General features: G+C 47.9%; 1 protein-coding gene across 5 annotated transcripts in view; it reads right to left on the minus strand.

The window, feature by feature from the left end:
- The window catches only part of LOC124011107 (testican-1-like), a 450,156-nt gene that overhangs the window by 74,903 nt on the left and 360,009 nt on the right, over positions 1-15,244 (minus strand). For 3 of the 5 annotated variants that reach the window (XM_046324141.1, XM_046324138.1, XM_046324140.1), the window contains 2 exons: positions 11,841-11,961; positions 2,660-2,792 (listed from right to left, as the gene is read on the minus strand). In XM_046324141.1, the coding sequence (XP_046180097.1) occupies positions 2,660-2,792; positions 11,841-11,961 (254 nt within the window). Of the gene's footprint in view, positions 1-2,659; positions 2,793-11,840; positions 11,965-15,244 lie in introns of all 5 variants that reach the window. The other 2 variants (XM_046324139.1, XM_046324136.1) reach the window with 1 other exon arrangement.

A 15,244-nucleotide genomic window follows, 5' to 3' on the forward strand; every position in this document is an offset into this window, starting at 1 on the left:
GAGGGAGCCAGAGGGAGCAGGGGAAGGAGAGAAGAGAGGAGAGCGGGACACCCCTGCCACCCATTTTCTCCTCTCCTCATTCTCTCTCTGATGGAGAGTGACAGCCCAATCCCCCTCTCTACTTCTGGAGTGGACCAGGCAAAGGGGAGTGGGGGAGGGATAGAAGGTGTGTGTGTGTGTGTGTGTGTGTGTGTGTGTGTGTGTGTGTGTGTGTGTGTGTGTGTGTGTGTGTGTGTGTGTGTGTGTGTGTGTGTGTGTGTGTGTGTGTGTGTGTGTGTGTGTGTGTGTGTGTGTGTGTGTGTGTGTGTGTGTTAACAACAGAATCCCCATGAGAAGAGCACAGATTGATCTCTGTGAAGCTATATGGCCGAGGCTCAAGTCATTCCTTCTTAGTGGAAACAAAGGCCAGATTAGATTGTGTGTGGGTGGGTGGGTGGGAATTTGCAAGCCTGTGTGTGTGTGTGTGTGTGTGTGTGTGTGTGTGTGTGTGTGTGTGTGTGTGTGTGTGTGTGTGTGTGTGTGTGTGTGTGTGTGTGTGTGTGTGTGTGTGTGTGTGTGTGTGTGTGTGTGTGTGTGTGTGTGTGGTTACAGCAGAGTGTTTAGCTATTAAAGTGTGACAGAGGGGTGAGGTGGAATGGTAGGTGAGCGAGGGATGGATCATTGAGAGGGTGAAAGAAAGTGAGGGAGTGGACGGGATAGGGAGGAGAAGAGAGGAAAAGATAGGAGAAGAAAGGAGAAAGGAGGAGAAGAAAGGAGAAGAGGGGAGATAAGAAGAGAGGAGAAGAGGGGAGAAGAGAGGATAATAGTGGAGAAGAGAGAAGAGGGGAGAGGAGAAGAGAGGAGAAGAAAGGAGAAGAGGGGAGAGGAAAAGAGAGGAGAAGAGAGGATAATAGTGGAGAAGAGAGAAGAGAGGAGGAGAGGATAATAGTGGAGAAGAGAGGAGAAGAGAGGATAATAGTGGAGAAGAGGGGAGAAGAGAGGATAATAGTGGAGAAGAGAGGAGAAGAGAGGATAATAGTGGAGAAGAGAGAAGAGAGGAGAAGAGAGGATAATAGTGGAGAAGAGAGGAGAAGAGAGGATAATAGTGGAGAAGAGAGGAGAAGAGAGGATAATAGTGGAGAAGAGAGGAGAAGAGAGGATAATAGTGGAGAAGAGAGGAGAAGAGAGGATAATAGTGGAGAAGAGAGGAGAAGAGAGGATAATAGTGGAGAAGAGAGGAGAAGAGAGGATAATAGTGGAGAAGAGAGAAGAGAGGAGAAGAGAGGAGAAGAGAGGAGAAGAGGGGAGAAAAGAAGAGAGGAGAAGAGAGGAGAGAAAGGAGAAGAGGGGAGAGGAAAAGAGAGGAGAAGAGAGTAGAAGAGGGGAGAAAAGAAGAGAGGAGAAGAGGGGAGAAGAGAGGAGAGAAAGGAGAAGAGGGGAGAGGAAAAGAGAGGAGAAGAGAGTAGAAGAGGGGAGAAAAGAAGAGGGGAGAAGAGAGGATAATGGTGGAGAAGAGAGAAGAGGGGAAAGGAGAAGAGAGGAGAAGAAAGGAGAAGAGGGGAGAGGAAAAGAGAGGAGAAGAGAGGATAATAGTGGAGAAGAGAGAAGAGAGGAGGAGAGGATAATAGTGGAGAAGAGAGGAGAAGAGAGGATAATAGTGGAGAAGAGGGGAGAAGAGAGGATAATAGTGGAGAAGAGAGGAGAAGAGAGGATAATAGTGGAGAAGAGAGAAGAGAGGAGAAGAGAGGAGAAGAGAGGAGAAGAAAGGAGAAGAGGGGAGAGGAAAAGAGAGGAGAAGAGAGGAGAAGAGAGGATAATAGTGGAGAAGAGAGGAGAAGAGAGGATACTAGTGGAGAAGAGAGGACAAGAGAGGAGAAGAGAGGATAATAGTGGAGAAGAGAGGAGAAGAGAGGATAATAGTGGAGAAGAAAGGAGAAGAGAGGATAATAGTGGAGAAGAGAGGAGGAGGAGAAGAGAGGATAATAGTGGAGAAGAGAGGAGAAGAGGGAGAGGGCGTTTTTCTCCAGACGAAGGTCTGTGGAATCAAATATAGCCGGTGGACACAGTTCATCCTCTGCATCATCCATCATGGCTGCCATGCTCATTTACGGAACATCGCCATTCCAAAGCGTTCTCTTTGTGTATGTGTGTGTGCATGCATGCGGGCGTGTGACAAGGAGAGAAGGGGGGTAGGGAGGCTGGCTGAAGAGATGGAGGGTGGTGAAGGGTGAATAGTTTTCTCCCATGCTTGGGTAATTCTGGCTGAGCTAACAATTGACCTTGCTGTCATTCATGTTATAACTTTAAAGATGCTGCAAAGATTGTCATTGTCAGACTGCTACATTCTACAAAGTATAAACATACCTACCCTTCCGATCGTTGTGGGAGCATGAGCGAATCACTTGAGGTGTTGCAGTTGAGCACCGCCTTCACCCAATCCTGATACTTCCAAATATCCAGTGACAAAAACCTGAAGACCGGAACTAATGCTGCTCGGAGCTTACGCATCCCATTCAGTCCTGGCAGATTCTCTCGGTCCACACTCAGAATCTTCCCACAGGAGATTAGTAGATGAATGACTATAAATGACCGTAAAACTACGAACAGCCAAACAAGAGGGATACAAGGAAGAGAGAACGAGGGAGAGAGCAAGATGGGGTGGGGGGGGTATGTCTCTCACCTTAGAGGAGTAGGTGTGTCCATCAGATCCACACACAGGGCTGGGGTGGATGACAGGGCATGGCCTACATTTCCCATGGGCCCCTGCTCCTGCCCAGTGCTTGTAGGCCAAGCTTCCTTTCCTCGGTTTCACACTGTGTGAGAGAGAAAGAGAGAAAGAGAGAGAGAGAGAGAGAGAGAGAGAGAGAGAGAGAGAGAGAGGGAGAGAGAGAGAGAGAGAGAGAGAGAGAGAGAGAGAGAGAGAGAGAGAGAGAGAGAGAGAGAGAGAGAGAGAGAGAGAGAGAGAGATAAACAGAGCGAGAGAGACAGTGAGTAACACACATGGATATAGCTCTATACTTACTCAAAAATAAGCTACCAGATATGATTGTTGAGTTAATCAAACTGTACAATTTTAATTGTATACAAATTGCATTCAAATTGCACAGTGTAGCAGTCAAATAGTCCCTGTGCCCAAGAACACTAAGGTAACCTGCCTAAATGACTACCGACCCGTAACACTTACATCTGTAGCCATGAAATGCGTTGAAAGGCTGGTCATGGCTCACATCAACACAATTATCCCAGAAACCCTAGACCCGTGTGATGCCAGGACAACAACCTCTCCCTCAACGTGATCAAGACAAAGGAGATTATTGTGGACTAGAGGAAAAAGAGGACCGAGCACGCCCCCATTCCCATTGACGGGGCTGTAGTGGAGCAGATTGAGAGCTTCAAGTACTTGGTGTCCACATCAACAACAAACTAACATGGTCCAAGCACACCAAGACAGTCGTGAAGAGGGCACAACAAAACCTATTCCCCCTCATGCGACTGAAAAGATTTGACATGGGTCCTCAGATCCTCAAAAGGTTTTACAGCTGCACCATCAAGAGCATCCTGACGGGATGCGTCTCTGCTTGATATGGCAACTGCTTGGCCTCCGACCACAAGGCACTACAGAGGGTAGAGCGTACGGCCCAGTACATCACTGGGGCCAAGCTTCGTGCCATCCAGGACCTTTATACCAGGCGGTGTCAGAGGAAGGCCCTAAAATTCATCAAAGACTCCAGCCACCCTAGTCATAGACGGTTCTCTCTTCTACCACACGGCAAGCTGTACCGGAGCGCCAGGTGTAGGTACAAGAGGCTTCTAAACAGTTTCTACCCCCAAGCCATAAGACTCCTGAACAGCTAATCAAATGGCTGCCCAGACTATTTGCACCCCCCCCCCTACCCCCCATGCTGCTGCTACTCTCTGTTATTATCTATGCATAGCCACTTTGACAACCCTACCTGCATTTACATAATTATCTCAAATACCTCGGCACCGGTGCCCCGCAAATTGACACATTGACTCTGTACCGGTACCCCCTGTATATAGCCTCCACACTGACTCTGTACCGGTACCCCCTGTATATAGCCTCCACATTGACTCTGTACCGGTACCCCCTGTATATAGCCTCGCTATTGTTATTTACTGCTGCTCTTTAATTATTTGTTTTTTTCTTATCTCTTACTTTTTTTGTTGGTTAAGGGCTTGTAAGTAAGCATTTCACTATAAGGTCTAACACCTGATGTATACGGCACATGTAACAAACAACATTTGATTTGATTTGAGTTGGAATTGCAAGGAATTATATTGAGCCCAATATAAGCTGGGTAACTTTCGTTGCTTTGTATGACTTGCTTTACACTCCACTCTCTTCTTCAGCCATTCTGTAGATACGGGACCAACTCACCTCCAGGTTCCAAATGGTCCATAACAGCATTTAACAAGAACATGTCTGATCACTCCAATCGAATTGTCTTGGTGCCAAGATAGCGCCCGAAGGCGACCGTTACTATTTCAAGTCTCAAACCGAGGCGAGGCACATCCATGACTCAGCCTCACTCCAGGAGGATAGATGCTGCTTGTCAGTGTAGACCAGAGTCATGGAGGCCTGGTACGCCAGGGCCTTTTCTATAAGGAGGGTAATTACATCGGATCAAATCCCTCAGCAATCTTCTCGTTAAGTGGTCTGCTCTGTCTGACGAAGCATCACCTTTTTGTCTACAATAACACTGAGGTGTGAGATATAGAATACAAGCCTTCGCAGAAATCAATCTGACCACTGGGCTGTATGGGGAATGTCTATACACTGACTGAGAATGAACAGAGCTGGGTCTTCCACAGATTCTGTCACACATCTCTGGCTGTCAGACGGGTACATTCCCATTCAGGTTAGCGGCAGCGCAGTGCGGCAGGCAGACACCACCTTGATGTCTATAATTATCCATCTGTTGTGAAACAAACACTATAATAACAGATTAGACATGCCACTCGCTGCCAACACTCACTAGTGAATAAAAAAGCAATTATGTCTGATAAAACGGTTGAATATGAAACGTTGATGAGACTGATTAGCATCTCCTTAAGATGTCCCCCTCTGCTCCTCCTCCCTCCTCTCCTCCTCGCAGCTGCTCCTGAAGGCCCAGGAGAGTGGAAATGTGTGTGTGTGTGTGTCAAATCAAAATCATATCAAATCAAATTTATTTGTCTCATACACATGGTGAGCAGATGTTAATGCGAGTGTAGCGAAATGCTTGTGCTTCTAGTTCCGACAATGCAGTAATAACCAACGAGTAATCTAAATAAGAATTCCAAAACTACTACCTTCTACACACAAGTGTAAAGGGATAAAGAATATGTACATAAAGATATATGAATGAGTGATGGTACAGAGCGGCATAGGCAAGATGCAGTAGATGGTATTGAGTACAGTATATACATATGAGATGAGTATGTAAACAAAGTAGCATAGTTTAAAGTGGCTAGTGATACATGTATTACATAAAGATGCAGTAGATGATATAGAGTACAGTATATACGTATACATATGAGATTAATAATGTAGGGTATGTAAACATTATATTAAGTAGAATTGTTTAAAGTGGCTAGTGATATCTTTTACATCAATTCCCATCAATTCCCATTATTAAAGTGGCTGGAGTTGAGTCAGTGTGTTGGCAGCAGCCACTCAATGTTAGTGGTGGCTGTTTAACAGTCTGATGGCCTTGAGATAGAAGCTGTTTTTCAGTCTCTCGGTCCCAGCTTTGATGCACCTGTACTGACCTCGCCTTCTGGATGATAGCGGGGTGAACAGGCAGTGGCTCGGGTGGTTGTTGTCCTTGATGATCTTTATGGCCTTCCTGTGACATCGGGTGGTGTAGGTGTCCTGGAGGGCAGGTAGTTTGCCCCCGGTGATGCGTTGTGCAGACCTCACTACCCTCTGGAGAGCCTTACGGTTGTGGGCGGAGCAGTTGCCGTACCAGGTGGTGATACAGCCCGACAGGATGCTCTCAATTGTGCATCTGTAGAAGTTTGTGAGTGCTTTTGGTGACAAGCCGAATTTCTTCAGCCTCCTGAGGTTGAAGAGGCGCTGCTGCGCCTTCTTCACGATGCTGTCTGTGTGGGTGGACCAATTCAGTTTGTCAGTGATGTGTACGCCGAGGAACTTAAAACTTACTACCCTCTCCACTACTGTCCCATCGATGTGGATAGGGGGGTTTTCCCTCTGCTGTTTCCTGAAGTCCACAATCATCTCCTTAGTTTTGTTGACGTTGAGTGTGAGGTTATTTTCCTGACACCACACTCCGAGGGCCCTCACCTCCTCCCTGTAGGCCATCTCGTCGATGTTGGTAATCAAGCCTACCACTGTTGTGTCGTCCGCAAACTTGATGATTGAGTTGGAGGCGTGCGTGGCCACGCAGTCGGTGGTGAACAGGGAGTACAGGAGAGGGCTCAGAACACACCCTTGTGGGGCCCCAGTGTTGAGGATCAGCGGGGTGAAGATGTTGTTACCTACCATCACCACCTGGGGGCGGCCCATCAGGAAGTCCAGTACCCAGTTACACAGGGCGGGGTAGAGACCCAGGGTCTCGAGCTTGATGACGACTTTGGAGGGTACTATGGTGTTAAATGCTGAGCTGTAGTCGATGAACAGCATTCTCACATAGGTATTCCTCTTGTCCAGATGGGTTAGGGCAGTGTGCAGTGTGGCTGAGATTGCATCGTCTGTGGACCTATTTGGGCGGTAGGCAAATTGGAGTGGGTCTAGGGTGTCAGGAAGGGTGGAGGTGATATGTTCCTTGACTAGTCTCTCAAAGCACTTCATGATGACGGAAGTGAGTGCTAAGGGGCGGTAGTCGTTTAGCTCAGTTACCTTAGCTTTCTTGGGAACAAGAACAATGGTGGCCCTCTTGAAGCATGTGGGAACAGCAGACTGGGATAAGGATTGATTGAATATGTCCGTAAACACACCAGCCTGCTGGTCTGCGCATGCTCTGAGGGCGCGGCTGGGGATGACGTCTGGGCCTGCAGCCTTGCAAGGGTTAACACGTTTAAATGTTTTACTCACCTCGACTGCAGTGAAGGAGAGTCCGCATGTTTTGGTTGCGGGCCGTGTCAGTGGCACTGTATTGTCCTCAAAGCGGGCAAAAAAGTTATTTAGTCTGCCTGGGAGCAAGACATCCTGGTCCGTGACTGGGCTGGTTTTCTTTTTGTAATCCGTGATTGACTGTAGACCCTGCCACATACCTTTTGTGTCTGAGCCATTGAATTGCGACTCTACTTTGTCTCTATACTGACGCTTAGCTTGTTTGATTGCCTTGTGGAGGGAATAGCTACACTATTTGTATTTGATCATGTTTCCGGTCACCTTGCCCTGATTAAAGCAGTGGTTCGCGCTTTCAGTTTCACGCGAATGCTGCCATCAATCCGCGGTTTCTGGTTGGGAATGTTTTAATCATTGCTATGGGAACGACATCGTTCTAGTGAACTCGCTCACCGAATCAACGTATTCTTCAATGTTGTTGTTTGACACAATACAAAACATATCCCAGTCCACGTGATGGAAGCAGTCTTGGAGCGTGGAATCAGATTGGTCGGACCAGCGTTGAACAGACCTCAGCGCGGGAGCTTCTTGTTTTAGCTTCTGTCTGTAGGCAGGGAGCAACAAAATGGAGTCGTGGTCAGCTTTTCCAAAACGAGGGTGGGGGAGGGCCTTATATGCGTCGCGGAAGTTAGAATAGCAATGATGCAAAGTTTTACCAGCCCTGGTTGCGCAATCGATATGCTGATACAATTTAGGGAGTCTTGTTTTCAGATTAGCCTTGTTAAAATCCCCAGCTACAATGAATGCAGTCTCAGGATATGTGGATTCCAGTTTGCAAAGAGTCAAATAAAGTTTGTTCAGAGCCATCGATGTGTCTGCTTGGGGGGAATATATACGGCTGTGATTATAATCGAAGAGAATTCCCTTGGTCGATAATGCGGTCGACATTTGATTGTGAGGAATTCTAAATCAGGTGAACAGAAGGACTTGAGTTCCTGTATGTTGTTGTGACCACACCACGTCTCTTAACCATAAAGCATACGCCCCCGCCCCTCTTCTTACCAGAAAGATGTTTGTTTCTGTCGGCGCGATACGTGGAGAAACCAGCTGGCTGCACCGATTCCGTTAGCGTCTCTCGAGTGAGCCATGTTTCTGTGAAGCAAAGAACGTTACAGTCTCTGATGTCCCTCTGGAATGCTACCCTTGCTCGGATTTCATCAACCTTGTTGTCAAGAGACTGGACATTGGCGAGAAGTATGCTAGGGAGTGGTGCACGATGTGCCTGTCTCCGGAGTTTGACCAGAAGACCGCTTCGTTTCCCTCTTTTACAAAGTTTTTTTGGGTCGCCGGCTGGGATCCATTCCGTTGTCCTGGGTGAAAGGCAGAACACAGGATCCGCTTCGCGAAAGTCATATTCCTGGTTGTACTGATTGACGCTGCTCTTATATTCAGTAGTTCTTCTCGACTGTATGTAATGAAACCTAAGATGACCTGGGGTACCAATGTACCCCAGGTCATCTGTGTGTGTGTGTGTGTGTGTGCGTGCGTGCGTGTGTGTTCAAGTGTGTGCTTCCTCTAGGCAGGGTATCTATGCTTGGGTGGATAACACCTTACGCATGGCGAAGGAGGGAGGGATCACTGTCAGATAGCTGTTTGTCTATCACCCATGTGTATGGCCATGCTTGTAGTCTCTAGTGTGTTAAGTGTCGGGCTGTGATGGGATGGAGTGTGTCTGTGAGTGGGGTTCATTAGGCTAACAGACCACCCCTGGATACCCTGCTGTGAACCCGTCAGATATCATTCGGACTGACAGAGCACAGGGTTGGAGGGAGAGACCGAGCGAGAGAGAGACAGAGACAGACAGAACGGAATAACACACAGCATCCCACTCTCCTTCCTCCCCTCCCTCTATCTTTGTATCTCTCTGTCCATCTGTCTGTCTTCATTAGCCTTCCTCTTAAGTGCTCCAGGTGCATCTCCCCTCTGTCAGACCCAGACATCACCTCTCCCTCTCTCCTGTGAGCGGTCACTTGTCGTTTCACTTGACACACACACACACACACACACACACACACACACACACACACACACACACACACACACACACACACACACACACACACACACACACACACACACACACACACACACACACACACACACACACACACACACACACACACACACACACACACACACATACAGTTTTGAGAATGACGCAAATATTAATTTTCACAAAGTCTGCTGCCTCAGTGCCTTTAGATATTTATGCCAGATTTTACAATGGAATACTGAAGTATAATTACAAACATTTCATAAGTGTCAAAGGCTTTTATTGACACTTTCATGAAGTTGATGCAAAGAGTCAATATTTGCAGTGTTGACCCTTCTTTTTCAAGACCTCTGCAATCCGCCCTGGCATGCTGTCAATTAACCTCTGGGCCACATCCTGCCTGATGGCAACCTGTTATTGCATAATCAATGCTTGGAGTTTGTCAGAATTTGTGGGGTTTTGTTTGTCCAACCACAAGTTCTCAATGGGATTAAGGTCTGGACAGTTTCCTGGCCATGGACCGAAAATATCCGTGTTTTGTTCCCCGAGCCACTTAGTTGCTCCATCATGCCGGAAAAGGCATTGTTCGTCACCAAACTGTTCCTGGATGGTTGGGAGAAGTTGCTCTCGGATGATGTGTTGGTACCATTCTTTATTCATGACTGTATTCGTAGGCAAAATTGTGAGTGAGCCCACTCCCTTGGCTGAGAAACAACCCCACAGATGAATGGTCACAGGATGCTTTACTGTTGTTGGCATGACACAGGACTGATGGTAGCGCTCACCATGCTTTTTTCCGGATGCCCCAAACAATCGGAACAGGGTTTCATCAGAGAAAATTACTTTACCCCAGTCCTCAGCAGTCCTATCCCTGTACCTTTTGCAGAATATCAGTCTGTCCCTGATGTTTTTCCTGGAGAGAAGTGGCTTCTTTACTGCCCTTCTTGACACCAGGCCATCCTCCAAAAGTCTTCACCTCATTGTGCATGCAGATGCACTCACACCTGCCTGCTTCAATTCCTGAGCAAGCTCTGTACTGGTGGTGCCCAGATCCCGCAGCTGAATTAATTTTAGGAGACGGTCCTGGCGCTTGCTGGACTTTCTTGGGCACCCTGAAGCCTTCTTCACAACAATTGAACTGCTCTCCTTGAAGTTCTTGATGATGCAATAAATGGTTGATTTAGGTGCAATCTTACTGGCAGCAATATCCTTGCCTGTGAAGTCCTTTTTGTGCAAAGCAATGGTGATGTCACGTGTTTCCTTGCAAGTAATCATGGATAACAAAGGAAAAACAATGATTCCATGCACCACCCTCCTTTTGAAGCTTCCAGTCTGTTATTCGAACTCAATCAGCATGACAGAGTGATCTCCAGCCTTGTCCTCGTCAACACTCACACCTGTGTTAACAAGAGAATCACTGACATAATGTCAGCTGGTCCTTTTGTGCCAGGGCTTAAATGCATTGTTAATGTTTTTTGGGGATTCAGGTTCTTTTGCATGGCAAAGAGGGACATGGCAATTAATTGCAATTCATCTGATCACTCTTCATAACATTCTGGAGTATATGCAAATTGCCATCATACAAACTGAGGCAGCAGACTGTGTGAAAATTCATATTTGTGTCATTCTCAAAATTTTTGGCCCACGACTGTACACACACACACACACACACACGCACACGCACACGCACACGTACACGCACGCGCACACGTACACACACACACACACACACACACACACACACACACACACACACACACACACACACACACACACACACACACACACACACACACACACACACACACACACACACACACACACACACACACACACACACACACACACACACACACACACAGTGGAGATGAAGATTTGGTAAAGGGAACAGTACTCGTATAAGTCCCACCTGGTAGACATACTGTACATGAACCAGTGTCCATCCCATCATTTCACCTTATGACTTAAATGAGTTCCCAAATATCCCCCTGCAGGCGCCATGATAAAGCCCTCGATCAAGTGGGCTACTGAGCTAACCAGAGTACCAGACAGTGTGTGGCGGGTTCTGTTCCTGATATATTCTGTGTTGGTAACTGGATCAGCAGAACAGTAGCCACAGTAGATGTGTTGGGAGCCCTCCAGTGATGTCTCACTGCATTGGCTCAGCCACAGCTCTGTTTGTGTTTGTATATCCACGGGCCGTCAGTAATTATGAGCAACAAGCACTTATTCCCACTTAACGGCCATTGCATAATTGATATTTGTTTGTATTAAACTGAAGAGCATCGAGGGCGGCCCACACCTCCCCTCCTCCCCCTCCTCTCCCTCCTCCTCCTCCTGCTGCTCTCTCTTCTCCTCCTCCTGCTCTCTCTCTCTCCTCCTCCTCCTCCTCTCCCTCCTTCTCCTCCTCCTCCTCCTGCTCTCCCTCCTCCTCCCACTTCTCTCCTTCCCCCCCTCCTCCTTCTCTCCCTCCTCCTCCTCCTCCTTTCCCCACAGAGATCCTACATGTCATTATATGCACTCCTCTCTTCCTCCACCTCTTCCCCCTCCCCTTCCCTCTCTGTCAATCAAACTCCATCTCAGTGGGGTCTCTGGCCTTTGTCGATAAAAGCAGTAATGGACTTTAATGGACATAGAGAAAGGCTATTGCCACGTGGGTGATGGCTAATACCAGACAGGGGCTGCTGTAAGTAACTCAATTCTATACATTATCAAGGCCATAATGACGCTAACGAAAGAAAGACAATCAAGTTGTAAATCTTGTTTTTCTCTTACCTGTGTGTAGGCTGCTTGTGGTTGGTGTTGGTGCAGATGGCTGTCTGGTAGTCGTGGCTGACACACACCCTGTGAGGAGGGCAGCGCACCTTCACACATGGATGTTTAGTGGCATCCAGAGCTACTGGGAGAGAGAAGGGACAAAATTAATCACTAAATAACAGGGCGACACCCACGTCAATTCAACGTCTATTCCACATTGGTTCAACGCCATTTCATTGGAATGATGTGGAAACAATGTTCAAATCAAATCAAGTTTTATTTGTCACATACACATGGTTATCAGATGTTAATGCGAGTGTAGCGAAATGCTTGTGCTTCTAGTTCCGACAATGCAGTAATAACCAACAAGTAATCTAGCTAACAATTCCAAAACTACTACCTTATAGACACAAGTGTAAAGGGATAAAGAATATGTAAAGTAAAGATATACGAGTGAGTGATGGTACAGAGAGTGATGGTACAGAGAGTGATGGTACAGAGAGTGATGGTACAGTGAGTGATGGTACAGAGAGTGATGGTACAGAGAGTGATGGTACAGAGAGTGATGGTACAGGCAAGATACAGTAGATGGTTTGAGTGCTGTATATACATATGAGATGAGTATGTAAACAAAGTGGCATAGTTAAAGTGGCTAGTGATACATGTATTACATAAAGATGCAGTTGATTCATCCAGTGTGTGGGCAATTATGACCTACCATTAACAGTGGTACAAATACAAGACCAGTAAGATCAGAATGTACTCCCGTAATCAGACAGCAGAGAATATGGATTGAAAGGAACAGACTCTACTCAATACTAGGAGATACCTTTCAATCATTCAGACACAGAGATACAGCAAAATAATGACACGAAAACCCCTGAGTGTAAACTCACCCTCACAACCTAACAACGCAGTGCTTCGACAAATGGCTGTCCTCACCATGAGCATTTCTGTCAATGCCAGTGACCATAAAACAGAGGAGCGAGGAGAGATGGAGTGAGGAGGTGAAAAAAAGAGAAGAGAAAGTGTGTGTGTGTGTGTGTGTGTGTGTGTGTGTGTGTGTGTGTGTGTGTGTGTGTGTGTGTGTGTGTGTGTGTGTGTGTGTGTGTGTGTGTGTGTGTGTGTGTGTGTGTGTGTGTGTGTGTGTGTGTGTGAGCGCGTGCATGTGGCTTATAACAGTTATAAGACCCCCAAGCGCTCCAGGATCTAAACCATATGATAGTTGTAATCCATTCCAACATTCAGAAATCCCATATTGCATTTAGAGGAGTAAGAATCATAGGGAAAGAGTTGGAGATTTTAGTGTAGGTAGAGTTTCTGTAGTGTGACCCTTCTGGGCCTGCCTCATCAGAACTCCGGGCAAGCAAGTCGTATAGCCCTGTCTGCGCTCACATCCATCTCCACGGCAACATTGTCGCCATAGCTGCGAGACACAGGTGGCTGGCGTCCAAGGTGACGAAGATCAAAGACACACATTGGCTCTGAGCGTTCCGAGCGTTTTGTCATTTCACGCTACGCTTACGACACATATCCACCCACCGGGGACAGAAAGAGAGGAATAAAGAAAATGGGAGAGGGAGAGGAAGAAAGAGAGAGAGAGCTATGAAACGGAGAAATAGGGAGGACTGTGGGTGTTGGGTGGGGGGGGCTTACTCAGCTATTCTCCAGAGAGGAGAGGAGAGGAGAGGAGAGGAGAGGAGAGGAGAGGAGAGGAGAGGAGAGGAGAGGAGAGGAGAGGAGAGGAGAGGTGAGAAGAGGAGGAGGGAGAGGAGAGGGAGAGGAGAGGGAGGGGAGAGGAGAGGTAAGGACAGGACAGGAGGAGGGAGGGAGAGAGGAGAGGAAAGGAAAGGAGGGAGAGGACAGGAGAGGAGAGGAGAGGAGAGGACAGGAGAGGAGAGGTAGAGGACAGGACAGGAGAGGAGAGGAGAGGAGAGGAGAGGACAGGACAGGAGAGGGAGAGGAGAGGAGGGAGAGGAGAGAGGTAGAGGACAGGAGAGGAGAGGAGAGGAGAGGAGAGGAGAGAGGAGAGGACAGGAGAGAGGGACAGGAGAGGAGAGGAGAGGAGAGGAGGAGAGGAGAGGAGAGGAGAGGAGAGGAGAGGAGAGACAGGAGAGGAGAGGAGAGGAGAGGAGAGGAGGACAGGAGAGGACAGGAGAGGAGAGGAGAGGACAGGAGAGGAGAGGAGAGGACAGGAGAGGAGAGGACAGGAGAGGAGAGGAGAGGAGAGGACAGGACAGGAGAGGACAGGACAGGAGAGGAGAGGAGAGGACAGGAGAGGACAGGAGAGGACAGGAGAGGAGAGGAGAGGACAGGAGAGGAGAGGAGAGGAGAGGAGAGGACAGGAGAGGAGAGGAGAGGACAGGACAGGACAGGAGAGGAGAGGACAGGAGAGGAGAGGAGAGGAGAGGAGGAGAGGAGAGGAGAGGAGAGGAGAGGACAGGACAGGACAGGACAGGAGAGGAGAGGAGAGGAGAGGAGAGGACAGGAGAGGAGAGGAGAGGACAGGAGAGGAGAGGACAGGAGAGGAGAGGAGAGGACAGGAGAGGAGAGGACAGGAGAGGAGAGGACAGGAGAGGAGAGGAGAGGAGAGGAGAGGAAGAGGAGAGGAGAGGAGAAGAGGAGAGGAGAGGAGAGGAGAGGAGAGGAGGACAGGAGAGGAGAGGACAGGACAGGAGAGGAGAGGAGAGGAGAGGAGAGGATAGGAAAGGAAAAGAGAGGAGAGGAAAAGAGAGGAGAGGAGAGGACAGGAGAGGAGGAGGGGAGAGGAGAGGAGAGGAGAGGAGAGGAGAGGAGAGGAGAGGAGAGGAGAGGACAGGAGAGGAGAGGACAGGAGAGGAGAGGAGAGGACAGGAGAGGAGAGTAACAGATTTGAAAAAGAAACCCACCAAGAACAAAACAACAGCAAACTGTTGTGACTACAACCTCATCAAAGAAGGATGGTGTGGAGAAGCTCATCCTCACTCCCAGGAATAACAACCTAAAAACAACTTCAAAGCCAAAAGGCCTCTGTACAGCTGAACCCCTTAGATAACTCATTAGAGTACCTCTGATAACAAGACAAGCTCGTGGCCAGGCCTCAATTATCTCACTAATGGGTTGTGTTTGAGCTACGTCTGCCGTGTGATGTCAACACGAGCACTCCCTGACCCACAACACATGCTACACCGGTGGTTGAATGCTGGTTTAGTCCCGAAACACACCACCGTTATGCAGATATAAATATGATATTATCTGTTTGCATCTCAAATCTACACAAGTGATACACTCAAAGTTCAAGGAGGCATGTTTTTGAAGAGGTTTAAGGGAATACTTGTTTTTCTGTTGGTTATTAAGTAGTTTGTCATGTCGATGACTCTCTACAGTGCATTTAAATACAGATATCACAGGCCACATATACCTGTCAAGGAATGTTCTCTCTC

Source organism: Oncorhynchus gorbuscha, linkage group LG23, assembly GCF_021184085.1.
Source record: "Oncorhynchus gorbuscha isolate QuinsamMale2020 ecotype Even-year linkage group LG23, OgorEven_v1.0, whole genome shotgun sequence".
Lineage (NCBI taxonomy): Eukaryota > Metazoa > Chordata > Actinopteri > Salmoniformes > Salmonidae > Oncorhynchus > Oncorhynchus gorbuscha.